General features: G+C 39.6%; 1 protein-coding gene across 1 annotated transcript in view; it reads left to right on the top strand.

The window, feature by feature from the left end:
* Positions 1–14,032, top strand: part of rassf4a (Ras association domain family member 4a) — a 40,133-nt gene extending 26,101 nt beyond the window's left edge. Inside the window, exons 4-11 of the mRNA XM_035400771.1 lie at positions 5,723–5,868; positions 7,685–7,776; positions 9,473–9,639; positions 10,748–10,849; positions 10,962–11,013; positions 11,770–11,891; positions 12,205–12,302; positions 13,063–14,032. Coding sequence (XP_035256662.1) covers positions 5,723–5,868; positions 7,685–7,776; positions 9,473–9,639; positions 10,748–10,849; positions 10,962–11,013; positions 11,770–11,891; positions 12,205–12,302; positions 13,063–13,132 — 849 coding nt within the window. The 3' untranslated portion in view covers positions 13,133–14,032. The remainder of the gene's footprint in view (positions 1–5,722; positions 5,869–7,684; positions 7,777–9,472; positions 9,640–10,747; positions 10,850–10,961; positions 11,014–11,769; positions 11,892–12,204; positions 12,303–13,062) is intronic.
* The last annotated feature ends 12,325 nt before the right edge of the window (positions 14,033–26,357 follow it).

Genomic DNA, 26,357 nt, shown 5'->3' with positions numbered 1-26,357 from the left:
GTTTATAAAGAAAAACCTGACTTTCATTTGATTTCGAGGCAGTAATGCACCCATTTTATCCAGGCCCTTGTGGAGTCTCTGCACATGGGGTTGGAGTCGCTGTTAGGATCATCGTCAGGGAGACGCACCTGTCCATAAAACTGCCATTTTATATGGATCTGATGTAGACGGACAGGACAATATTCTACAATAGTAGGATGTGGATTTCATGATGCTACGTGGGAGTAGAGAAGGTGTGAAGAAATCATAAACAAGGGGAAGTGCTGTTGGTGGAGTGCTACTCATTAATAGAAAAATTGTTTTTTTTTTCTTCAATACTTCTGGAGAATATTTTAGTTTTTTAGTTTCTCATATTGAAGAAAATGATTATTCTGAATGTGGTAATGCTTTTTGCAGAGATTTGTCAGCCATGGATTCTAGGATCTTGGCACACAGCTGTTGGCTGATTGCTCTGTATAATGGTTGTGTTTGTATTATTTCTGCTTTTAAAATGACATTTTAAATCAGTGAACAGATGGCTTGAAGCGCTCTGAGGAAACAGATGTGGTAATGCGTGGTGATGGTAATGAATATGCAAAATAACGTCTGTAGTCTTCAGCCCAGTCGTACCCTGCGCTCCTCCTTAATGACATCGACGACAAACACAAAATTCAACATTCTGTGTTTTATTATAAAATTAACGAAATTACAAGAAAATTCAACAATGTAAACATTTGTACCAGAACGTAGCCCCTGCATAAATAATAAATTAGGCAAGTCCGACTTTGTGAGCTCTTCAGGTGACAAAGTGGGGGTCGCTGCACCTGCGCCGTTCCCATCTGCACTGTCCTCTGTCTGACGCACACCACGTTAAATTATTATTTTTTCAAACAGCGGGTAGAAGATGAAAGTTTGATTTCGGCCGCGCGTCTTCTCGGCGCGGACGCCGAGGTGGGCCGCCCAGCTGACGGGACGAGTCCCGCGGTTCGTCCTCCCGCCTTGTGAGGTCACAGGAGGCACAGCGCAGCCGGGATGCTCTCCCTGGTCGTCGGGACGTCCTGCTGCGTCTGCGTCTGCGCAAACAGCCAGTCCACCGGGTCCGTCCTGCCGTCGCATTTCAGCGCGACGCCGTCCTGGCAGACGGCGGCCCGGGGTCGGCGGACCCGGACGGCGCGGCGGGACGCGGAGGCGGGCGGCGCGTGTTTGGCGAAGAGCCGCGGCCGCTGCGTCCGCTGGACCCGGAGCGGGCCGCACCCGGGGACGGCGGCCGGCTGCGCCAGCTCCTTAATCGAGTCGACGTAGTCCTCGAGGGACTGGTGCGCCTGGGCGGCGGGCCCCGCCTGGGAAACCTCCTCGTGCGTCTCGCTGATCGTGGGCAACAGACCCACGGACAAGAGCAGCCTTCTGGGCTTCATTCTGCGAGGAAACGTGGAAATATTAGGCCTAGTATGGCATCGAACGGGACTATTAACGATAACAAAACTCGACAAAAAAAACTTGAACATGGTATTTTATATATTCGTTACTGACATTCATTCTTGACATTAATTAATTTCTCTACTTTCTCTGTAATTTTAGATAATAAAGGCACATGTCAAATTAAAAATTAAAACACCTGATATGAAGGTATATTAAAGATAAGTGCTTCAGTACTTTGGTCCCATTATGGTGCTTGACTCATTAAAACATTCATCAGAAATTGCGACCAAAAGCTCTCAAAGTGTTCATAAATAGATAAGTAAACACACAAAACATCGCGTGGAAAAAGTGCTCAAATGTGGAGAAGCCTCACCTGTTTTGCGTTTGCTGCTTCGGTGGAGGTGATGGTCGGTAGACTCGGTGTTTTCTAGGCGCTGCAGTAAAGCAGTAATAACCTCGGAGCGCAGAGAGAGCTGTCGGCCGGTGGAAGCTGTCGAGCCGTGTGAGGGACCCGAGCGAGCGGCGGCGCCTTTTATACCGCAGCGGTGTTAGCGCCGCGCGAGCCAAGGCTAGCCGCGCTAAATATAGCACCGCGCCGACCTCGCTCCCCTCCGCAGGAAGCGTGTGTGTGTGTGTGTGTGTGTGTGTGCGCGGCTGCGGGTGAGCAGGAAGCGCTGGTGCGGCAGCCGATCAAGGTTCACCGCACCAGCTGCCCCAGTGTTTACACTGCTTTGACAATGGATTCCGTCTTCTCTCGAGGTGCTGCCTCATCCCAAACACGAAGAATTCTTTTTTACTTTTTCTTTATGGGATCGAATTTGTTGTGATGAGCTTAGGGTTTTTCCTTGTACTGCACATTTGTTATAGTTCAGGATACGTAGTGTAGTTTAAAGGTGTGGGAGCTGGGCTGTGGGTCGTGGTGTGAAAAGAAGCAGATTGGAGGACACCGCATGTTTTTGGGGGAGAACTGTGGATGTCTACACTTCGGAATCAGCTGCAGGGTTCGTTCATGAACGCAGCTGAGGTTACAAATAGTCAGACATTTCAAATTATGGTGGGAATTGGACATGTTCAGCCTCCCCCACTGGACACAAATATTAAAACATAAAAAACATAACTAAAAGTTAGTTATGTTGTAGTTAAATGATGATTTCACCCAAATGAAGAGACATCAGGGCAGAAGTATTACTCTTTAATGAGTGAAAGTGAATGAAGCCTTAAATAAATCCATTCTGGAGAGTAATTATTACTCTTAAATGAAGACGTGTCAGTGCAGAATTATATAAAGTGATATCAGGGCTGCAGCACTGCCAGGGTTTTGAGACCTCCTCGTCTGCTTTTGGCTTTCCTTTCCAACCTCGTGAGGATCTGCACGTGGAGCAGAATAAACGCCAGATGGGATAAGAGCGGTGAGACCGGTTACGAGCGGCTATTTTTGGCCCCTTTTGTGTTTTGGTGGTGTTTTTTTTTTTTATCTAACGTGCCGCGCAGGCATATTTTTATCGCCAAGCAGCCGCGGCGGTCAGACGGGGCTGTATCCTGGGAACGGAAGAGAAACCTGTCCGACCTGCCGAGCACATTCCTGATTGGGTTAGGGAAAAAACGCAGCTTGGACACAGCATTCCTCCCTGTTCCCATCCGCTAGGGCGGCGGCGGTGGTGGTGTTTTTTTTTTTCTTCTTTTCCCCTCGTCAATCCTGATTTATCCAGTCTGAGCCAGAGCCAGAGGCAGTGGGATTTGGGTGTGAGTGACTGCTGGTGGTAGGAGAGAGAATGTTCAGCAGTGAAGCCAGAGACTAGTGGCCTCCTGAGGTGTGCTGGGAAATCAGTGTCCCCCCCCCCCCAATGACACCCTGGGAATGGGGTCAGCTAGGTACCCCTGAAATGACTACAGAGATGAGGGTGGCATCTCCCCATAAAATGTATATCGGCTAATTTTGCTTCCACTCAATGAGAATGAAAACCAGCCAAATGTACACGTGCAGACCCAGGAACACTCAAAGAAAATATGCCAACACAGCACATGCAAAATGTAAATGAATCGAATGGAAAATAAGTAATATACAAAGTGTTGTTTCATTATAAAAGTATAGCATGTCTGAAAGACTGCTGAATATTTTACAGAAGGTATTAATAAATGTAAAAATTGGACTAATGTAACATCCGCAAAGATGTGGTAAAGGCTGAAGTAGACTAATAACTAATTAAATGTGTGCCTTTACCTACAGTTTATGGTTCATAAAGAACACTGTGAATACAGTTACTACACATTAGGAGTAACTAAGTCTTACTAAGAGTTAAGTGTTGAAGTGCCCAGGGAAAGTTTTCAAGAATGAGTAATGACAACTCCATTTTCACAGTAGACTAGAGGATTGTGGAATTTGCTTGAGCGTAAGACAGCCCAAAGTTCTGGACTTACAAACCATGAAAAGGCTTCATAAAGTGCACTGTGAATACAGTTACTACACATTAGGAGTAACTAAGCGTTACTAAGAGTTAAGTGTTGAAGTGCCCAGGGAAAGTTTTCCCAGTAACTCCATTTTCACAGTAGACTAGAGGATTGTGGGATTTGCTTGAGGGTAAGACACCCCAAAGTTCTGGACTTACAAACCGTGAAAAGGCTTTCAAATTGCCTTCACGTCTCTGTAAAGCAACTTGACCGACTAACACAAAGAAAGCACCAAACTGAAGGTTCCCTCACCGTGGAATCTAATATGGCTGCCACAGCACTGTTATCTTGCCCTTTATGGAAGCGGCGTTGGTAAGGAAAAGAAGTGGTTAAATTAAAGAACGATGGACTGGGTTGGGCCACATTTTATTGTTGAGCTGCCAGGTGCTCAGCTCTGTGCTTCGAAAATAGAGTTTTCCGTCTCTCTGCCACTGAAGCTGAAGCATTCCAGTTTGATGAATCACTTGAATTTATGAAGGGGCGTGGCCAAAGGCCTCGCCAACATGGGTATGGCAGCTGTCATTCGGTGATTTAATATTTAATATAGCTTCAGAAACCCAAGGAATCAACCGGAACGTTCCGTGGTTAGGAGAAGGGGGTTGTGCACAAACTAACTGTCTGTTGCGTTTCTATAGTCTGTGGTTTGGCACAGAAGAACAACACACATAAAAGTCTGATATGGCAACTGTGCCGTGTGATCTGACACAGTGGTTCTCAAGCTCGGTCCTGGAGTTACCCCTGTGTACGCTGGTTTTGTTCCAGCCACAATTGCAATTCTAGAATTTTAACAAGTTGTTAATTTTTCCTAATTAGGCGCTTTTCGTGTTTAGAGGGATTATTTACCCACTTAAGTCACATTATGTCAGAAATAGCTATGTGTGCCATGAAGAATAAAATTCCCATGTTCATATTGTGCTACACTGCAAACAGTTACATAAAAAGGTCAGTTATTCACACGGGCACTCCAGGACCGTGGCTAGGGACCACTGATGTAACAAAAGCACTGATTCTCAGGGATCTTCCCCACAATTGTGTGTCCTTTAATCCACGTAATTACCAGGATTCATGACCTTTTGTAAGGTAGTGTAAAACTTGTGAACAGAGAATGTGAGGATATGAAATGGTTTTATGTGATAATTACATTAAGCGGTTGGCCGGATTGGCCTACATCGCTGGTGTTTGTATATTTCACGTGAATGCTCTGGGTTGTTCTTGCGATAGAAGTCACTCTGGATTACATTTATTTGGCAGACGCTTTTATCCAAAACGACGTACAATAAGTGCATACTAAGGGTCATTGGAACAAATACAAAACGCAGGTCCGACAAGGTACAATACTCTTTATGTAGTTATTCATTACCAAGAACACAAAGTCCAGTTCACACAGTGAACATTACTCTGACCTAACCTATGCTAAGTCAGGCTAGTGGGTGTTACAGGCTACAACATCAGGACGATGATACCAAGTACATCATGGATGAGATGAGAGCATGAATGAGAGGCATGTGCTCTGTGATCGTGAGGTAATGCCTGCGCCCGGCCTGCGTACGTGCCTGGCCCGTGCCGTTTAGGCCCGTGCGGCGCTGACTCACACCGCTCTCTCCGAGGAGGCTGGGACGTGACCTCCTGGGTCTGTCCGCAGGTTGACTAGGGCCTGGCCCTTCCCGTGTTTCCGCCAAACCCCGCCATGTTCGAGGGCAGCGGGAACACAGAACCCTCCTGACTGCCTCGGAGCACGTACGCTCGCTCCCGCCCCCCCCCCCCCCATCCCCTCCGCAGGCCTGCAGGATTTCCTCCCCCCCCCCCCCCCCCCCACAACGTGATACGAGAATTAAGTTGTACTTCTTTTTTTTTTCTTTTTTTTCTATGGCTGCAGGAAGAGGGCGAATTAATCATCGAGGGCCTGCTCAACATCTCCTGGGGTCTGAAGCGACCAATCAGACTGCAGATGCAGGATGACTACGAGCGAATCCGCTTCTCTGTCGTGGGACCGTGGAGGCTCGATTCCCAGGAGACCAACAGGTGGGCACGGTACCAAGCATTCTGGTCCCCAAACCCGGCCCACCCCACTCCCGCCCCTCCCTGTCCTGTTCTGCCGCTTGGCTCTGTCATAATCTGTTTCTCTCATCATCTCTCCTCCACAGCTTATTAGACCACTTGCACTTCTTGAACTGTGAACAAGCATTTCCCGAGTACATTGTGCACGTGCAGGGAAGGGCAGGGTGGGATTCAGGGGTGGGGTAGGCCCAAGGTGGGAAAGGTAAACAAGCCTGCATCCTGGCACTGTGCCGTACGGGATGGGACAGGTACCGTAATCACTTACGAATTTTCACACAGTCCTGCTTCACAGGGTCGAGTGGGTAATCGACTGAATTCTCTGGCACCCTGGTTTTATTAGGTGGGATGTGTGACAATCAGCATTTTTTTAAACGCCTTGGAAGAGTAGCCGGTTTGAATTTTTTTTTTCCAACATTCCAAGCCATTGTTCTAGAACTCCATCACTATAAATTACCGGCAGTGATTGTTACATCAGCATTAGAATGTTCAGTTAAGAACATTCTAATCACATATTTGTGATCTCGCACCTTATCGGGCTAAAAATGTGCCTTTTTCTTGAAAATTTGCAATGTGCAGTTGTTCTCCAGTCACACTGATTGTTGCAACATCTGCTATCAATTTGGGAGAGAGCAGGTCAGCTTGTACTGTCCTTTAAAATACTGAAGCTCCCTGTCTCACTGCAGTCCACAACCTGTACTCACACAGACCAGTTCAGTGTAGGACACACACACACAGCTTGAGTAAGTGAATTGTTTTGTGGAGACTGGATTGTTCAGCGGTACTGAGTCGCTCCCTCATTTGGCAACATTACAGATGATTTATGTATGGCCCATGGCTTCTTATGTAGGGTCATGGATTATCCAACACAAAGTCCTACTCTGTTAATTTTTTTGTACCATAAAATACTGTGGTTGCTTTTTTCCTTGCCATACATATTTTTAAAACTACACTGCTGTTAAATCAATTTATCATCTACCTACTTCCAATGTACAGCAGTATATATTTCTGTGGAACATACTGCAATATATAACGGGAGGCCGCACTTCACGGAATGGCGGACGGTCGCGCGCGTAGCTTCTGGCCCGCGCCGAGCGGGAAACGTGAGCGACCGCTCCGTCTCTCCTCGGCCTCGTGTGATCGTGGAAAATATTAATCTGCGATAAGCGTCCTGCTGGATTAACAGTGCAGATCTCTGCGCTGTAAGCAGAATCGCTAAGCTGCGGAAACGTGTTGGTCACTGGTGAGGGGGAATACCTGTGCCGGATTCACCCATCAAAATAATGCACAATTACATTAGTCAGAACACCCCATACTCAAAACTAGAGTCTAAATTAGCAGATAAATAATGCCCATTTTTTTTGGTTGTGGAGAGTCAATTGCCTTAAAATTGGCCTTTATCGTTAAATGAAGAATTCATTTTTGGCAAAAGTTGAAATATAAAGGGGCTATATAAATATAAATATAAATATATGAAAGGGCTATATTTTTGCACTTTTGTCAGAATGTCACCTGTTGAACTGAGCCGTTCATTGTAGACCAAGGACAGGCAGCAGCCAAAAACTTCTGTTGTGCATTTAAGAGTATTAGGGAGGTTTAGTTGTCTCTGAATTCTGGGGTCATTAATTAAATAGAAGGCTTATGTGTTTACATGTACTAGTAGTTAAAACAAATAATATTGTCTGGATGTACATATCCTGGTATTTTATTTGCTATATATATGTATGTCATACATAAGTACATAATGGTACTAGACTATTTACCTTCTGTCTTTTTTTTACAGAATGGAAAAGACTCAGAAGGTTTTGCAAAAGCAGACCTCATTAGAATCGAACAACAATTTCTATGAAAAAGCCTCTCCACCTACTCAAGCATGTAAGTACACAGATGTCATAACTACATTTTTCAGAAAGGAAAACACCTTTGCATTAAAACCTTGAATGCCTCTGGAAATATTATACATAAATCTGATAACATTACTGACCAGTGGTCAGGGAAGTGTAGATGGTGGTGGGGGTTGTTATGTGTAATACAGTTTTTTAAGATTATTTAGCAAATTAGCTACATTATCTGTGCGTGGCTGCCCTGTAGCAACCAGAATTTGGGAAGATAGTCATCAGAGCACTATGTACGGGACAAAGGACAATCTGTCGGGTACAGACAATTTTTTTTGACTGATACACAGGATGTCCCCGCTAATGCAGGAGTGCTGGTAACCCTCTCTGGAGTGTGTGTGTCTGTGTGTGTGTGTGTATGTGTGTGTGTGTGTGTGTGTGTGTGTGTGTGTGTGTGTAGGTGTGTGTGTAGGTGTGTCTGCGTCTGTGTGTGTGTAGGTGTGTCTGCGTCTGTGTGTGTGTGTGTGTCTGTGTGTGTGTGTGTGTGTGTGTGTCTGCGTCTGTGTCTGAGTGTGTGTGTGTATGTGTGTGTGTGTGTGTGTGTGTGTCTGTGTGTGTGTGTGTCTGAGTGTGTGTGTGTATGTGTGTGTGTGTGTGTAGGTGTGTGTGTGTGTCTGTGTGTGTGTCTGAGTGTGTGTCTGCGTCTCGCCGGGCCCCGTGAGGATTAAGGACTTACAGGACGTGCTGCCGCGTGCTTCTCACCTCCTCTGGTGGACGGGGGGACTGTCCTGGCGCGCTCCTCAGTGTTCGGTCCTGCTTTTAATCTGCCCTGCACCTGACCCCCAACTCCCCCCCCCCCCCCCCCCCCCAAACACACCGCGGGGAATCACAGAATTAAAGCAGAATTACCTTCGGATCAGATCTATCTTTGTCTGTCTCTCTGAGAGGACAGTCTTTCCATCCCGTGGGCCTCCCGCGACCGCAACACTAAAGGTGAAGCCGCACGCCCTCTGACGAGATCACCTGGCATCGCTCTCGCCTCCCACAATCGGCCGCTTGTGGGCCTATTACGGTTTTTAAATGGGGGACAAGTTACACGTCTTTAATCTGACTGCTCATTACGCCACGTTCCCTGACCCTCCGGATTACAGATTTCGCTTTTCGTCTGAGGATGCGTGGCTTCACCCTAAGGCATGATAACCGGTCACCTGGGCTCCTGGGTCTGAATTGATTGAGGCTAGCAGGGTGAAAATAAAGCCTACCGTGTCTGAGCTGGTTGGTCCCTGGCATACATTACATTACATTACAGGCATTTAGCAGACGCTCTTATCCAGAGCCACTTACACAACTTTTTACATAGCATTTTACATTGTATCAATTTATACAGCTGGATATATACTGAAGCAATGCAGGTTAAGTACCTTGCTCAAGGGTACAACGGCGGTGTCCTACCCGAGAATCGAACCTGCAACCTTTCGGTTACAAGCCCAGTTCCTTACCCACTGTGCTACACTCCGTCCTACCTGTAGCTGTTATGTTTAAATGCTGATCCTAGACGGTAAGTGTGTTGAGATCTTTTGGGATTTGACCTTCAGGGTTCCAGGACCCTGCGAGGTAGAGGTTGGACAGACAGCAGATTTGAACCGTGGTCTGGCGGGGGGGGGGGGGGGCGGGTGTCACGTGACCTTGTTGCACAGCGACGTGGTCATGTGACGGCGGGGCTTGTCGCTCGGCAGACTCGGACATCGGCAGCTCGGAGGAGGAAGCGCCGCAGCTGATGAGAACGCAGAGCGACGCCAGCGTCATGGACGTCCAGAGGAGGTCCAAACTGCGAAGCTCCGCCCACCTGCAGCGGCTCAAGCGCCATCGCTTCTCCATCAACGGACATTTCTACAACCACAAGGTACCGCCATTAACTGACATTACCGCCATTGACTGACATTTCTACAACCACAAGGTACCGCCATTAACTGACATTACCGTCATTAACTGACATTACCGTCATTAACTGACATTACCGCCATTAACTGACATTTCTACAACCACAAGGCTGCGGCTCGGCCTCCTGCGTTTCCACTCTTAATTTTTTTTCGTGATCACGGGGCTTAGGTGAGGGCCCAGTCTGTTCCAGCTGCTGCTGTGCCAGCTCCAGAAGAGGGGGGGGTGGGAGGGGCGAGGGGGGCGAGGGGGGAGGGTGTTTATGCAGAAGGCCGCAGCGCGCTGAAACAGAGAAGACTGTTTCCTGTGTAGGTGTTGCCTCGTTGCACTCGGAGCAACACAATGGCCTGTCACCTGCTTCTCTCGTTAATGGCCCTGGAGGTCATCGGCCCCACTGCTCAGGGGTGGAAAGGTCCTGCAACACTCGCAAAGTGCCCACGGAGTGCAGAGGAAGCCCACATTCCCCATCAGCATGTAGCCAGTGGTGAAAAGTTCACAAGTGTGGCACATACAGTACACTGGCAGCCATGGAGATGTAAAAAAAAAAATCACAGCACCTCCTGTGGTCAACCGGCCAACTGCAGTCTGTCATCTGCCAGCTGCGCACGCGGCGTAGTCTTCCAGCGCGATGACTGCGCAGCTGAGCTAGTGGACCGTGGAGTGAAAAAAAGCAGAGCTGGCAGACCGTATGGCTTTATCATTCCAAATCACAAAGAAACACAAGCACCATTTATAAATGCATATGAAATAGCTGTCAGGTAAACTGCTGACATTGATATTTCAGGATTTTTTTTTTTTTCTGAAAACATGAAATGAATTTCAGGCTCAGCTTAGATGGATAGATGGATATTTTAAATGATGATTTTGTTATAAACTGGACTTTTTTTTTTGCAGAACAACCGTAGAATGAGGTCGGGTCAAAAGCCTCAAACTTTATTTGGGTAAAATTCAGTTGTCATAAACAACCACAGTTTGAGTCCTGGTTCATTTGCCATGTTAGAATATAAAATAAATCAAATAAAGAGCCTGTGTGGTGAGATTGTTGACACGATTCCCCCTGTTTTGTGTTTCAGACGTCAGTGTTCACCCCGGCCTATGGCTCAGTCACTAACGTCCGTGTGAACAGCTCCATGACCACTCTCCAAGTCCTCAACCTACTCCTCAACAAATTCCGTGTGAGTGAGCTTTGTTATTTTTTATTTTATTTATTTTTTTATTTATTTTAACTTGCATTGGCTATATTGCTTATGAAGTGACGGCTGTCTCTCACATTTCATATGAGTACAGGTTGAGAATCAGTCAGACGAGTTTGCTCTCTACGTGGTTCACGAGTCTGGGGGTAGGTTTCATATTTTTAAGGTTCTATTGTAAATTACTTTATTTTAATTCATGTGCAGCTTTTCCCCACATATGATCCTGGGATTCCTGAGTGTTTTAGATCTGCGCTCTTAATTGGGCTCTAGTTGACTGTATTGACAATAGATGCATTATCCAAATCAGAATTCAGTTAATTGCAATAATTCTTTCACAACAGATTCATTGCTAGATGTGTTCGCATTTGAAAATGGATCAGAGTAAAAATGTTTTTCGGATGTGAGTTAAACTATGCCAAATAAACAAATTAGTACACTGATTAGCTATGACACATCAGTGTGCTTAAAATGCGAAGCCATCCGATTCCCTAGGAGTGCATTTTAGGGATGAGAACGCATTTCACTTTGCAGCTCGGGTTTATTTTTCTAATATTAATCGGTGCTTCTTGAGGAAGGCAGCAAGTTATTGATATTGTTATAGGAATTGTTGTATGTAATCAAAAACCCATATTTAGCTCTAATTCAGTATACCTGTGTTTCGTTTATGGCATTCCGCATACATGTATAGTGACCACGTTGTTTCTCTCTGGGCGTCGAAGATGACAGCTGTGTGCTATCTTTTAAAAAAATTTCTTGCAAAGCTCATGTATTTCCTTCATTTCATTTATCATCAGAGTAAAACAACAGTCTTGCCAACCTGCCAACATTTGTTTATCAGTGTTAAGTGTGAATGCAGTGCAGGTTTGAATTCATCCCCTGACCCTGACCGTTGTGTTCTTCAGAGAGGACGAAGCTGAAAGACTCAGAATATCCCTTGATAACTCGCCTCCTGCATGGGCCCTGTGAAAAAATAGCAAAGATATTCTTAATGGAAACCGACCTGGGCGAAGAAGTGACCTACGACGTGAGTACTGAGCCAGTATTGAGCGAGTGAAGTCTAAACAAGGGCTCATCCTGTAGTTTCTGCTGTGTTTCGTTTTCTCCTAAATTCTACGCGAGACATTTATCTAATTTTAGAATCCTGTTGATGGCTTCCTGTTAGGGCAATATTTTCAACAATGGGTTCTGGCTCGAAGCAGGCCGTCCTGCTGTGTTTGTGAAATAGATTATTGTCATTCCCTGTCACTGATAATATATGGCCTACGCGTTTCTCTGTTTGGGTCGTGGAACACAAACACAAAGTTGAAAATGGCTGCTTGTCTCACACGTTGTTCCAGGTGGCTCAGTATATCAAGTTTGAAATGCCTGTGCTGGACAGCTTCGTACAGAAGCTGAAGGAGGAAGAAGAGAGGGAAGTTTCTAAACTGACCAGAAAGTAAGTCGCAGCAGCAACATTTGTGTACGGCTTCTTGACTTATTGTCTGTCTGTTCTTAAAGATGTTACTTGTCCTGGTGTACTTAAGTGCCACAGTGTAGGAAGAACAAATTTTGCCCCTCTCCCACGTACAGAAGATGGGGAGGGGGGGGGGGGATTTACAGCTGACTTGATCTGTGCTATAGGCTGTGCTCCAAAAACCTTTACAGACTTACCATTACATTAGCTTCTTCAAGCAAAATGCCAGGTACCCACAAGTTACCTGTTATAGTGTTAGTGGGCAATGCTTTTCTCCTTGTCTAACTTATATTTAAGGCACGTTTGTATGTTAAATGTGAAATAGCCACAGGCCCTCCTGTAGTACTGTGTGGCCTGTAGGGTGTAAAATAGTCACTGGCTCTCTAGTAGTACTGTGTGGCCTGTAGGGTGTAAAATAGTCACAGACTCTCCTGTAGTTCTGTGTGGCCTGTAGGGTGTAAAATAGTCACAGACTCTCCTGTAGTATTGTGTGGCCTGTAGGGTGTAAAATAGTCACAGACTCTCCTGTAGTACTGTGTAGCCTGTAGGGTGATTGGCTTATAGGTAAACACTCCAGTCGTGAGCCTGCCTGTGGGTGGCCTAACTCAGGCAGGACAATTTGGTGATTCCAAATCGAGGAGAATATTTTTAAAAATGTGTTTATATAAGAAATTTCTTAAAATTACATAAAACCTTTTTAAGAGATGGCTCTTCATGACCCTGCTGGCTGTCTCCCTGACAGATACGTCACACTGAAGTCTATGATCATGCAACAGCTGGAGTACGTCTCTGAGAGTCCGGATGGTATCTGAGGACATGACCATATATGGTAAACTCGCAGTCCCAGCTCAAAACTGCCATGAGCATGCACTGGCACTGTAGAATGGCCGCTATTCAATCCCCACCTCTTTGACGCTTTGTCCATAAGTTTGACTAAATGGAATTCCGAACGTGGCAATGCGTTTCTGTTGCTTTACCTCAGAATTTTGCATTCATCAGTTTATCAGCTTGGCTATTTCTGTTGCAACAAAAATATAAAGCTCGCTAAAATCTGCTGGTTAAAGTTATGTACAAACCTCAAATCGTGACAATTTAATAGCGCTGAAAGTTTTTGCTGGAAAGTTAAGATGTTGAAAAACCCACTATGATTATAATATGTTAAAGACTATCTCTGCTGCAAGTCTTGTACAGATACTATTTCCACATTGTGTCATTGGAATTGTCCTCTAAATTCACTGAATTACTTTGAGAAATACAAAGGCCTTTCCAGCGAATCCATCACATTAAAATGCAAAGGCGATAAGATACAATGTTAATATTGAAGAAATTTAGGGATATCTGTGTCACCTTCGGTGTGAATTTTGATGCTCAAGGTCCCTTAATGCTCACCTGCTGATTTCATCACATGAACACAGAGAAGCCATTAATTATACAAAATCAAAGCTGTGTGATACTTGCATAATTTAAAGGTAGAATATATTTAATATACTACAGATGTGAGCGAACTTGTACAGTAGCTCAGAACACTAATTTTTTTTTTGTTTGTTTTTGATTATTTTCTTATTAGTATCTGGAGAGGGAAAATCATTTTGTAGAATAAGCCTTTATAGCTATGCTTTGGATTATAATGTGCAGTGTATAAAATATGCAGATGTACATATTCTTTTTGAAGGAAGAATGTTTAATAAAGATTTATTAATGTATTTCCTATAATGTGTGTCTTTTGTGTTTGTGTTAATAATGTCCTTTGCTTATTAAATTACATTACATTACATTACATTATAGGCATTTAGCAGACGCTCTTATCCAGAGCGACGTACAACAAGTGCATAGGTTTCATGATGTAGAGGTAGAGTTTGCGCCTCTACATCTCTCATTACTCTTTTGCGCCTCTACATCATTAGAGTAATGTAAAAAATAATAATTCAGGACACAATTGAAAAAGAGGGAATTAAAAAAAAAAACTTTTATTCAAAGTTAAGGACAGTTGTTGTTTGAATCAAAGCCAGTGCTTACTTTATTTTTTCACAAATGCACAGTATGTCTCGGACTGTTTCCATTTGTTACAAAAACCAAGGTTAGGCCAAATTGGTCACATAATTGCTCACCAACAACAGAGGCTTTTATTATTGGAATAATGAGCTAACTGCTTCTCCTTATTCTCTCCGAATTGTGTGTCAACATCTCCGAGTGTATTGTTTTTTTATTTATTTTTTTATTTATTTTTTATCTTGCCGGCACAAAACGTTACCATTCATTATTTCCTGTTCTTCTACAGTGGGTTCAGAACAATGTTTCTGTAGAGCTGGGAGTGCTTGTAAGAGGTTCCCATGAGCTATTTCTGGGAGCTGCTTTGTAAGAGAGGTGAAATCATTTCTTGCGGCCCTGCCCTTTCTGTGTTTGACAATGGAGGGGGGTCCTGGGAAACAGAAATCGCAGAAATCGTTACTAGAAGGCGCTTTTGTTCCCAGGGAACTTTCAATCAGGGAAAGCCGCCACAATACTGGAGTTCGAATTTTCTGGGATTTAAAAAAAATAAAAAATAAAAACGATAAAAGTAGTAGTAAAACTGCTAAGAAAATAATCCCAGGTTCACCCACTTTAACAAAACATACTTTTATTTATTATTATATTTGTGTCTGTGTGCGCGCGTGTGTGTGTGTGTGTGTGAGTGTGTGCAATGTCAATTTTAACTGAAGATGGAGGCTATGCATCAGTTTTGTTCACTTTGAGTGTGAATGTGATTTTTCCCACAGAATAAGGACCATCTGTTTTCTGGGCCAACATCCCCAGCCTGAGCGGTCCTGCATGTATCTGCAGCGTGATGCATCACTGCCACCCTAAAAGACCTGGGTTAGTGTGTGTGTGTGGAAAGGAGGAGGATAAAGGAGATTTGGAAATCACCACTTCTGAGCTTGTGTAATATGTTTAGGTTTCTGTAGAACAGGGATGTCCAATCTAAACCAAAAAGGGTTGGCGTGGGTGCAGGTTGTTGCTTTAGCCCACATTGTGGTCTTCAGTCGAGTTTTATAAGTAGAATTAGGTGATTTACTTGCTGGGCTTAAACAAAAAATCTGTACACACACCCACCATTTTCAGACACAATTAGACATCCCTGCTACAGAAATACCTGAGCTATCCCAGCATGCAATGCTGCATGCCAATATAGGTTTAGACCGACTGCATTCTGCTGGTCACTTTCTCTCTCTTGGTACAGTTTTACATAATAAAATGCTTATTTTTTCGGTGCTACAAAACTATTTGTTTATTGGCCACATGACGCATTTTACCTTTCCACTGTACTAGGTCATGTTCTTTTGCGTAGTGTTGTTTTTTATTTATTTATTTTTTATGAAAACTTCAGTACGAAAACGGGCAATTTGGGGGGGGGGGGCGGGGGGGGTGGGGGGGAAACAGCGCCGTCTTCTGGGCAGAAACGTTTAAAATGGAAGCGGAGGAGAACATCAACCAGAGGCGCAGCTGCCACGTTTGTTGTGGAAGGTAAGTTCACGTAAATTTGGAATGGCAGTTCTAGGCACTGTTTTTGGACAAATGTTGCAGGTGGTCCGAAAAGACGCTGGATAGTGACGACATGCGCAAAATTAGCAAACCAATATGTTGTGCAAGCTGAACCTAGAATACCGAGTTCAGTAAAATCGGACAGACTACAACCAATCCTGTGGAAAGCGTTCGTTTGTCACGTGATATGTAGCCTACTAACTTTGTGATACATTGAATGTGCTGCAGGCATGTAATGGTAAATGGACTGCATTTTATATAGCGCTTTTATCCAAAGCGCTTTACAATCGATGCCTCTCATGCACCCATTCATGTAGACAAGTTATTAGGGTTTGTTATGGTGACAGGGTGAATGTTGGCTACAGATCTTTCATAAATCCTAAAACCCTGATATGCATATACGCCTTACTGTAGACGAGAAATTAAACAGAATGAATACCGACCGCATTTCGCGTTAAATTGTCCATCGTGAGCCTTTGTTTTTTTTAAGTTTAGAAACTGAGTTAGCTAGCTTGGCAGCTGGTATTCATCGTTGGCTCAAAAGCTAGTGAATTATGGTTTTCACAACGTGTGTATTCAACTCACAGTTAAAGAGACACGCGCATGCGCACACACAAACCTAAATAACGTGATTTACACACAGACTGCGCAACTGTTTACAGGGCTGTGTTAATGATTTTGACTTGTTATATTTCAATTAATTTTAATTATATGAGAACGTGGTTAAGTGGCAGTTAGTTGGACTGAAATGCAGCGGAGGACTGCTTTGGAAAAGATGCTGATCGAAGTTCATTGATGTTAGGGCATATTGTAGGGTTATAATATCATGTAATAATGTACCTTTACCTGTGCATTTCAGGTTACTACTTAATATTTTTTCACATTATGCATGAAACAGAACTGCCTTTATTATAACCTGTAATTTAGATTTCATCCAGGTTTAGGAGATTTTTTATACCTTTATTTTGTCGTCTAGTGTATTGCAGCAGCCCTGTTATAAACTTGGTGTGATGATTATAAAAATGTTAAGCAGAACTTCATGAAGTTGAAGTTTTATTTTTCTACACATGATTCCTTGAGTAGAATATCCCCATTATCAGGGCATTTAAGGCCTGTTCATGTAAATAAAAATTTTAAAAAGTCATCAAGTAGGCAGATTATAGAAATTTTGTTCAGTATGAATTAAGATTATTATTATTATAATTATTATAATTATTATTTTTTAAATATATATTTTAATGCATATTTTTTTTAGAATGGCTGCATTTATTTACCTTCACAAAATTCAGCTTCTTGAGTTCAGAGTTACACCAGATAGATTAATTGAATCAAACATCTCACTTGTTATGGAAATAATTGACTAACTGTCCTTGCTGTTGTGGACTGCAGTGCTAACTCAGTAACTTTGTCCTCTTTTTATTGTTTCTGGGAAAATTGCCATTCTCTGGTTGTATTCTGTCATGGTTTAAACCTTTTGTTTTCTTGGAAAATGGCAAAATACATAATACATAAGTTTTTGTTGCAGATGAATGCACAATCATGTATATAATCGCATCAAATTTAAGACCTTGGTGCTTACATACCAGGCAGCTAAGGGGTCAGCACCAGGGTACATTCAGAGGATCATCAGACCCTACACACCAGCCAGACCTCTCTGTTCTGCCACCTCTGGACGCTTGGCACCTCCCCCTCTTCGCGTCTGCACTTCCCGCTCCCGTCTGCTGTCTGTCCTGGCCCCTCGCTGGTGGAATGACCTCCCCGTGACGGTCAGAACAGCAGAGAATCTCACCACTTTCAAACGCAGACTGAAGACTCATCTCTTCAGGCTGCACCTCTCCCCACCCCTCCCTAGCCTATAGTTCAGCTCACTGTACCTAGCTAGGATAATTTGATTATGTTAGTGTATCTGGCAGGATTGTTTTTGTATGATTAGGTGTGATTCCAGTGCTAGTTTGTACTTGGTAGGATTCTTGCTTGCTGAACCAGCTTACTCTACAGGGTTGGAGTCCTGATCGATGTGGTCACTTCTGGCACTACGATCCTTACTTCACTCTAGTGTTTCTTTTGCGCCTCTACATCATGAAACCTATGCACTTGTTGTAAGTCGCTCTGGATAAGAGCGTCTGCTAAATGCCTATAATGTAATGTAATGTAATAATACAGCTGTGGTGAAATAAATGAATTATGATGTGTTTTAACCCTCCTGTTATGTTGCGGGTGAAATTGACCCTTTTTAAAGTTTGAAAATCTAGGAAAAATACTTAAAATTATTTTTTCAGTATGAAACTTCTTCTACTGGCCTTAATTAGTGTAATCAACATTTTAAATGAAAATGGTTCATTTCATGTATTTGCAAACCCCCCCTGTATGGGGATTGAACCGGGAACATTTTTGCTGTACCTAAAAAATGAACAGAACAGGAGGGTTAAGCATTTTATGATCAATAAAGTGTTTTCTTGGAAAATGGCAAAAAACATAAGACTATAGGCTTATGTCCAAATGAGGTGAAAAGTGGCAACTCTTCCAAAATGCTCTTTTTTTGGTACAGATGGATGGGAAATCACGTTTATAACACAACTGCGATAAAACAAATGCATTATATACTGTTTTAAGCATTTTATGATCAATAAAGTGTTTTCATGGAAAAATTAAAAATGTCTGTTTTTGTTGCAGATGAATGCACAATCATGTTTATAATACAGCTGTGGTGAAATAAATGAATTATGATGTGTTTTAAGCATTTTATGATCAATAAAGTGTTTTCTTGGAAAATGGCAAAAAACATAAGACTATAGGCTTATGTCCAAATGAGGTCAAAAGTGGCAACTCTTCCAAAATGCTCTTTTTTTGGTACAGATGGATGGGAAATCACGTTTATAACACAACTGCGATAAAACAAATGCATTATATAATGTTTTAAGCATTTTATGATCAATAAAGTGTTTTCATGGGAAAATTAAAAATGTCTGTTTTTGTTGCAGATGAATGCACAATCATGTTTATAATACAGCTGTGGTGAAATAAATGAATTATGATGTGTTTTAAGCATTTTATGATCAATAAAGTGTTTTCTTGGAAAATGGCAAAAAACATAAGACTATAGGCTTATGTCCAAATGAGGTCAAAAGTGGCAACTCTTCCAAAATGCTCTTTTTTTGGTACAGATGGATGGGAAATCACGTTTATAACACAACTGCGATAAAACAAATGCATTATATACTGTTTTAAGCATTTTATGATCAATAAAGTGTTTTCATGGAAAAATTAAAAATGTCTGTTTTTGTTGCAGATGAATGCACAATCATGTATATATTACAGCTGTGGTGAAATAAATGAATTATGATGTGTTTTAAGCATTTTATGATCAATAAAGTGTTTTCTTGGAAAATGGCAAAAAACATAAGACTATAGGCTTATGTCCAAATGAGGTCAAAAGTGGCAACTCTTCCAAAATGCTCTTTTTTTGGTACAGATGGATGGGAAATCACGTTTATAACACAACTGCGATAAAACAAATGCATTATATACTGTTTTAAGCATTTTATGATCAATAAAGTGTTTTCATGGTAAAATTAAAAATGTCTGTTTTTGTTGCAGATGAATGCACAATCATGTATATATTACAGCTGTCGTGAAATAAATGAATTATGATGTGTTTTAAGCATTTTATGATCAATAAAGTGTTTTCTTGGAAAATGGCATAAAACATAAGACTATAGGCTTATGTCCAAATGAGGTCAAAAGTGGCAACTCTTCCAAAATGCTCTTTTTTTGGTACAGATGGATGGGAAATCACGTTTATAACACAACTGCGATAAAACAAATGCATTATATAGTGTTTTAAGCATTTTATGATCAATAAAGTGTTTTCATGGGAAAATTAAAAATGTCTGTTTTTGTTGCAGATGAATGCACAATCATGTTTATAATACAGCTGTGGTGAAATAAATGAATTATGATGTGTTTTAAGCATTTTATGATCAATAAAGTGTTTTCTTGGAAAATGGCAAAAAACATAAGACTATAGGCTTATGTCCAAATGAGGTCAAAAGTGGCAACTCTTCCAAAATGCTCTTTTTTTGGTACAGATGGATGGGAAATCACGTTTATAACACAACTGCGATAAAACAAATGCATTATATAGTGTTTTAAGCATTTTATGATCAATAAAGTGTTTTCATGGAAAAATTAAAAATGTCTGTTTTTGTTGCAGATGAATGCACAATCATGTTTATAATACAGCTGTGGTGAAATAAATGAATTATGATGTGTTTTAAGCATTTTATGATCAATAAAGTGTTTTCTTGGAAAATGGCAAAAAACATAAGACTATAGGCTTATGTCCAAATGAGGTCAAAAGTGGCAACTCTTCCAAAATGCTCTTTTTTGGTACAGATGGATGGGAAATCACGTTTATAACACAACTGCGATAAAACAAATGCATTATATAGTGTTTTAAGCATTTTATGATCAATAAAGTGTTTTCATGGAAAAATTAAAAATGTCTGTTTTTGTTGCAGATGAATGCACAATCATGTTTATAATACAGCTGTGGTGAAATAAATGAATTATGATGTGTTTTAAGCATTTTATGATCAATAAAGTGTTTTCTTGGAAAATGGCAAAACACATAAGACTATAGGCTTATGTCCAAATGAGGTCAAAAGTGGCAACTCTTCCAAAATGCTCTTTTTTTGGTACAGATGGATGGGAAATCACGTTTATAACACAACTGCGATAAAACAAATGCATTATATACTGTTTTAAGCATTTTATGATCAATAAAGTGTTTTCATGGAAAAATTAAAAATGTCTGTTTTTGTTGCAGATGAATGCACAATCATGTATATATTACAGCTGTGGTGAAATAAATGAATTATGATGTGTTTTAAGCATTTTATGATCAATAAAGTGTTTTCTTGGAAAATGGCAAAAAACATAAGACTATAGGCTTATGTCCAAATGAGGTCAAAAGTGGCAACTCTTCCAAAATGCTCTTTTTTTGGTACAGATGGATGGGAAATCACGTTTATAACACAACTGCGATAAAACAAATGCATTATATACTGTTTTAAGCATTTTATGATCAATAAAGTGTTTTCATGGAAAAATTAAAAATGTCTGTTTTTGTTGCAGATGAATGCACAATCATGTATATATTACAGCTGTCGTGAAATAAATGAATTATGATGTGTTTTAAGCATTTTATGATCAATAAAGTGTTTTCTTGGAAAATGGCATAAAACATAAGACTATAGGCTTATGTCCAAATGAGATCAAAAGTGGCAACTCTTCCAAAATGCTCTTTTTTTGGTACAGATGGATGGGAAATCACGTTTATAACACAACTGCGATAAAACAAATGCATTATATAGTGTTTTAAGCATTTTATGATCAATAAAGTGTTTTCATGGAAAAATTAAAAATGTCTGTTTTTGTTGCAGATGAATGCACAATCATGTATATATTACAGCTGTCGTGAAATAAATGAATTATGATGTGTTTTAAGCATTTTATGATCAATAAAGTGTTTTCTTGGAAAATGGCAAAAAACATAAGACTATAGGCTTATGTCCAAATGAGGTCAAAAGTGGCAACTCTTCCAAAATGCTCTTTTTTTGGTACAGATGGATGGGAAATCACGTTTATAACACAACTGCGATAAAACAAATGCATTATATAGTGTTTTAAGCATTTTATGATCAATAAAGTGTTTTCATGGGAAAATTAAAAATGTCTGTTTTTGTTGCAGATGAATGCACAATCATGTTTATAATACAGCTGTGGTGAAATAAATGAATTATGATGTGTTTTAAGCATTTTATGATCAATAAAGTGTTTTCTTGGAAAATGGCAAAAAACATAAGACTATAGGCTTATGTCCAAATGAGGTCAAAAGTGGCAACTCTTCCAAAATGCTCTTTTTTTGGTACAGATGGATGGGAAATCACGTTTATAACACAACTGCGATAAAACAAATGCATTATATACTGTTTTAAGCATTTTATGATCAATAAAGTGTTTTCATGGAAAAATTAAAAATGTCTGTTTTTGTTGCAGATGAATGCACAATCATGTTTATAATACAGCTGTGGTGAAATAAATGAATTATGATGTGTTTTAAGCATTTTATGATCAATAAAGTGTTTTCTTGGAAAATGGCAAAAAACATAAGACTATAGGCTTATGTCCAAATGAGGTCAAAAGTGGCAACTCTTCCAAAATGCTCTTTTTTTGGTACAGATGGATGGGAAATCACGTTTATAACACAACTGCGATAAAACAAATGCATTATATAGTGTTTTAAGCATTTTATGATCAATAAAGTGTTTTCATGGAAAAATTAAAAATGTCTGTTTTTGTTGCAGATGAATGCACAATCATGTTTATAATACAGCTGTGGTGAAATAAATGAATTATGATGTGTTTTCAGCATTTTATGATCAATAAAGTGTTTTCTTGGAAAATGGCAAAAAACATAAGACTATAGGCTTATGTCCAAATGAGGTCAAAAGTGGCAACTCTTCCAAAATGCTCTTTTTTTGGTACAGATGGATGGGAAATCACGTTTATAACACAACTGCGATAAAACAAATGCATTATATAGTGTTTTAAGCATTTTATGATCAATAAAGTGTTTTCATGGAAAAATTAAAAATGTCTGTTTTTGTTGCAGATGAATGCACAATCATGTATATATTACAGCTGTGGTGAAATAAATGAATTATGATGTGTTTTCAGCATTTTATGATCAATAAAGTGTTTTCTTGGAAAATGGCAAAAAACATAAGACTATAGGCTTATGTCCAAATGAGGTCAAAAGTGGCAACTCTTCCAAAATGCTCTTTTTTTGGTACAGATGGATGGGAAATCACGTTTATAACACAACTGCGATAAAACAAATGCATTATATACTGTTTTAAGCATTTTATGATCAATAAAGTGTTTTCATGGAAAAATTAAAAATGTCTGTTTTTGTTGCAGATGAATGCACAATCATGTATATATTACAGCTGTGGTGAAATAAATGAATTATGATGTGTTTTAAGCATTTTATGATCAATAAAGTGTTTTCTTGGAAAATGGCAAAAAACATAAGACTATAGGCTTATGTCCAAATGAGGTCAAAAGTGGCAACTCTTCCAAAATGCTCTTTTTTTGGTACAGATGGATGGGAAATCACGTTTATAACACAACTGCGATAAAACAAATGCATTATATACTGTTTTAAGCATTTTATGATCAATAAAGTGTTTTCATGGAAAAATTAAAAATGTCTGTTTTTGTTGCAGATGAATGCACAATCATGTATATATTACAGCTGTGGTGAAATAAATGAATTATGATGTGTTTTAAGCATTTTATGATCAATAAAGTGTTTTCTTGGAAAATGGCAAAAAACATAAGACTATAGGCTTATGTCCAAATGAGGTCAAAAGTGGCAACTCTTCCAAAATGCTCTTTTTTTGGTACAGATGGATGGGAAATCACGTTTATAACACAACTGCGATAAAACAAATGCATTATATAGTGTTTTAAGCATTTTATGATCAATAAAGTGTTTTCATGGAAAAATTAAAAATGTCTGTTTTTGTTGCAGATGAATGCACAATCATGTATATATTACAGCTGTCGTGAAATAAATGAATTATGATGTGTTTTAAGCATTTTATGATCAATAAAGTGTTTTCTTGGAAAATGGCAAAAAACATAAGACTATAGGCTTATGTCCAAATGAGGTCAAAAGTGGCAACTCTTCCAAAATGCTCTTTTTTGGTACAGATGGATGGGAAATCACGTTTATAACACAACTGCGATAAAACAAATGCATTATATAGTGTTTTAAGCATTTTATGATCAATAAAGTGTTTTCATGGAAAAATTAAAAATGTCTGTTTTTGTTGCAGATGAATGCACAATCATGTTTATAATACAGCTGTGGTGAAATAAATGAATTATGATGTGTTTTAAGCATTTTATGATCAATAAAGTGTTTTCTTGGAAAATGGCAAAAAACATAAGACTATAGGCTTATGTCCAAATGAGGTCAAAAGTGGCAACTCTTCCAAAATGCTCTTTTTTTGGTACAGATGGATGGGAAATCACGTTTATAACACAACTGCGATAAAACAAATGCATTATATAGTGTTTTAAGCATTTTATGATCAATAAAGTGTTTTCATGGAAAAATTAAAAATGTCTGTTTTTGTTGCAGATGAATGCACAATCATGTATATATTACAGCTGTCGTGAAATAAATGAATTATGATGTGTTTTAAGCATTTTATGATCAATAAAGTGTTTTCTTGGAAAATGGCAAAAAACATAAGACTATAGGCTTATGTCCAAATGAGGTCAAAAGTGGCAACTCTTCCAAAATGCTCTTTTTTTGGTACAGATGGATGGGAAATCACGTTTATAACACAACTGCGATAAAACAAATGCATTATATAGTGTTTTAAGCATTTTATGATCAATAAAGTGTTTTCATGGAAAAATTAAAAATGTCTGTTTTTGTTGCAGATGAATGCACAATCATGTATATATTACAGCTGTCGTGAAATAAATGAATTATGATGTGTTTTAAGCATTTTATGATCAATAAAGTGTTTTCTTGGAAAATGGCAAAAAACATAAGACTATAGGCTTATGTCCAAATGAGGTCAAAAGTGGCAACTCTTCCAAAATGCTCTTTTTTTGGTACAGATGGATGGGAAATCACGTTTATAACACAACTGCGATAAAACAAATGCATTATATACTGTTTTAAGCATTTTATGATCAATAAAGTGTTTTCATGGAAAAATTAAAAATGTCTGTTTTTGTTGCAGATGAATGCACAATCATGTATATATTACAGCTGTGGTGAAATAAATGAATTATGATGTGTTTTAAGCATTTTATGATCAATAAAGTGTTTTCTTGGAAAATGGCAAAAAACATAAGACTATAGGCTTATGTCCAAATGAGGTCAAAAGTGGCAACTCTTCCAAAATGCTCTTTTTTTGGTACAGATGGATGGGAAATCACGTTTATAACACAACTGCGATAAAACAAATGCATTATATACTGTTTTAAGCATTTTATGATCAATAAAGTGTTTTCATGGAAAAATTAAAAATGTCTGTTTTTGTTGCAGATGAATGCACAATCATGTATATATTACAGCTGTCGTGAAATAAATGAATTATGATGTGTTTTAAGCATTTTATGATCAATAAAGTGTTTTCTTGGAAAATGGCATAAAACATAAGACTATAGGCTTATGTCCAAATGAGATCAAAAGTGGCAACTCTTCCAAAATGCTCTTTTTTTGGTACAGATGGATGGGAAATCACGTTTATAACACAACTGCGATAAAACAAATGCATTATATAGTGTTTTAAGCATTTTATGATCAATAAAGTGTTTTCATGGAAAAATTAAAAATGTCTGTTTTTGTTGCAGATGAATGCACAATCATGTATATATTACAGCTGTCGTGAAATAAATGAATTATGATGTGTTTTAAGCATTTTATGATCAATAAAGTGTTTTCTTGGAAAATGGCAAAAAACATAAGACTATAGGCTTATGTCCAAATGAGGTCAAAAGTGGCAACTCTTCCAAAATGCTCTTTTTTTGGTACAGATGGATGGGAAATCACGTTTATAACACAACTGCGATAAAACAAATGCATTATATAGTGTTTTAAGCATTTTATGATCAATAAAGTGTTTTCATGGGAAAATTAAAAATGTCTGTTTTTGTTGCAGATGAATGCACAATCATGTTTATAATACAGCTGTGGTGAAATAAATGAATTATGATGTGTTTTAAGCATTTTATGATCAATAAAGTGTTTTCTTGGAAAATGGCAAAAAACATAAGACTATAGGCTTATGTCCAAATGAGGTCAAAAGTGGCAACTCTTCCAAAATGCTCTTTTTTTGGTACAGATGGATGGGAAATCACGTTTATAACACAACTGCGATAAAACAAATGCATTATATAGTGTTTTAAGCATTTTATGATCAATAAAGTGTTTTCATGGAAAAATTAAAAATGTCTGTTTTTGTTGCAGATGAATGCACAATCATGTTTATAATACAGCTGTGGTGAAATAAATGAATTATGATGTGTTTTAAGCATTTTATGATCAATAAAGTGTTTTCTTGGAAAATGGCAAAAAACATAAGACTATAGGCTTATGTCCAAATGAGGTCAAAAGTGGCAACTCTTCCAAAATGCTCTTTTTTTGGTACAGATGGATGGGAAATCACGTTTATAACACAACTGCGATAAAACAAATGCATTATATAGTGTTTTAAGCATTTTATGATCAATAAAGTGTTTTCATGGAAAAATTAAAAATGTCTGTTTTTGTTGCAGATGAATGCACAATCATGTTTATAATACAGCTGTGGTGAAATAAATGAATTATGATGTGTTTTCAGCATTTTATGATCAATAAAGTGTTTTCTTGGAAAATGGCAAAAAACATAAGACTATAGGCTTATGTCCAAATGAGGTCAAAAG

This window comes from Anguilla anguilla, chromosome 18, assembly GCF_013347855.1.
Source record: "Anguilla anguilla isolate fAngAng1 chromosome 18, fAngAng1.pri, whole genome shotgun sequence".
Taxonomy (NCBI): Eukaryota; Metazoa; Chordata; class Actinopteri; order Anguilliformes; family Anguillidae; genus Anguilla; species Anguilla anguilla.
Note: the sequence above shows the minus strand (reverse complement) of the source record. Positions and strands in the feature narration are given on the sequence as shown.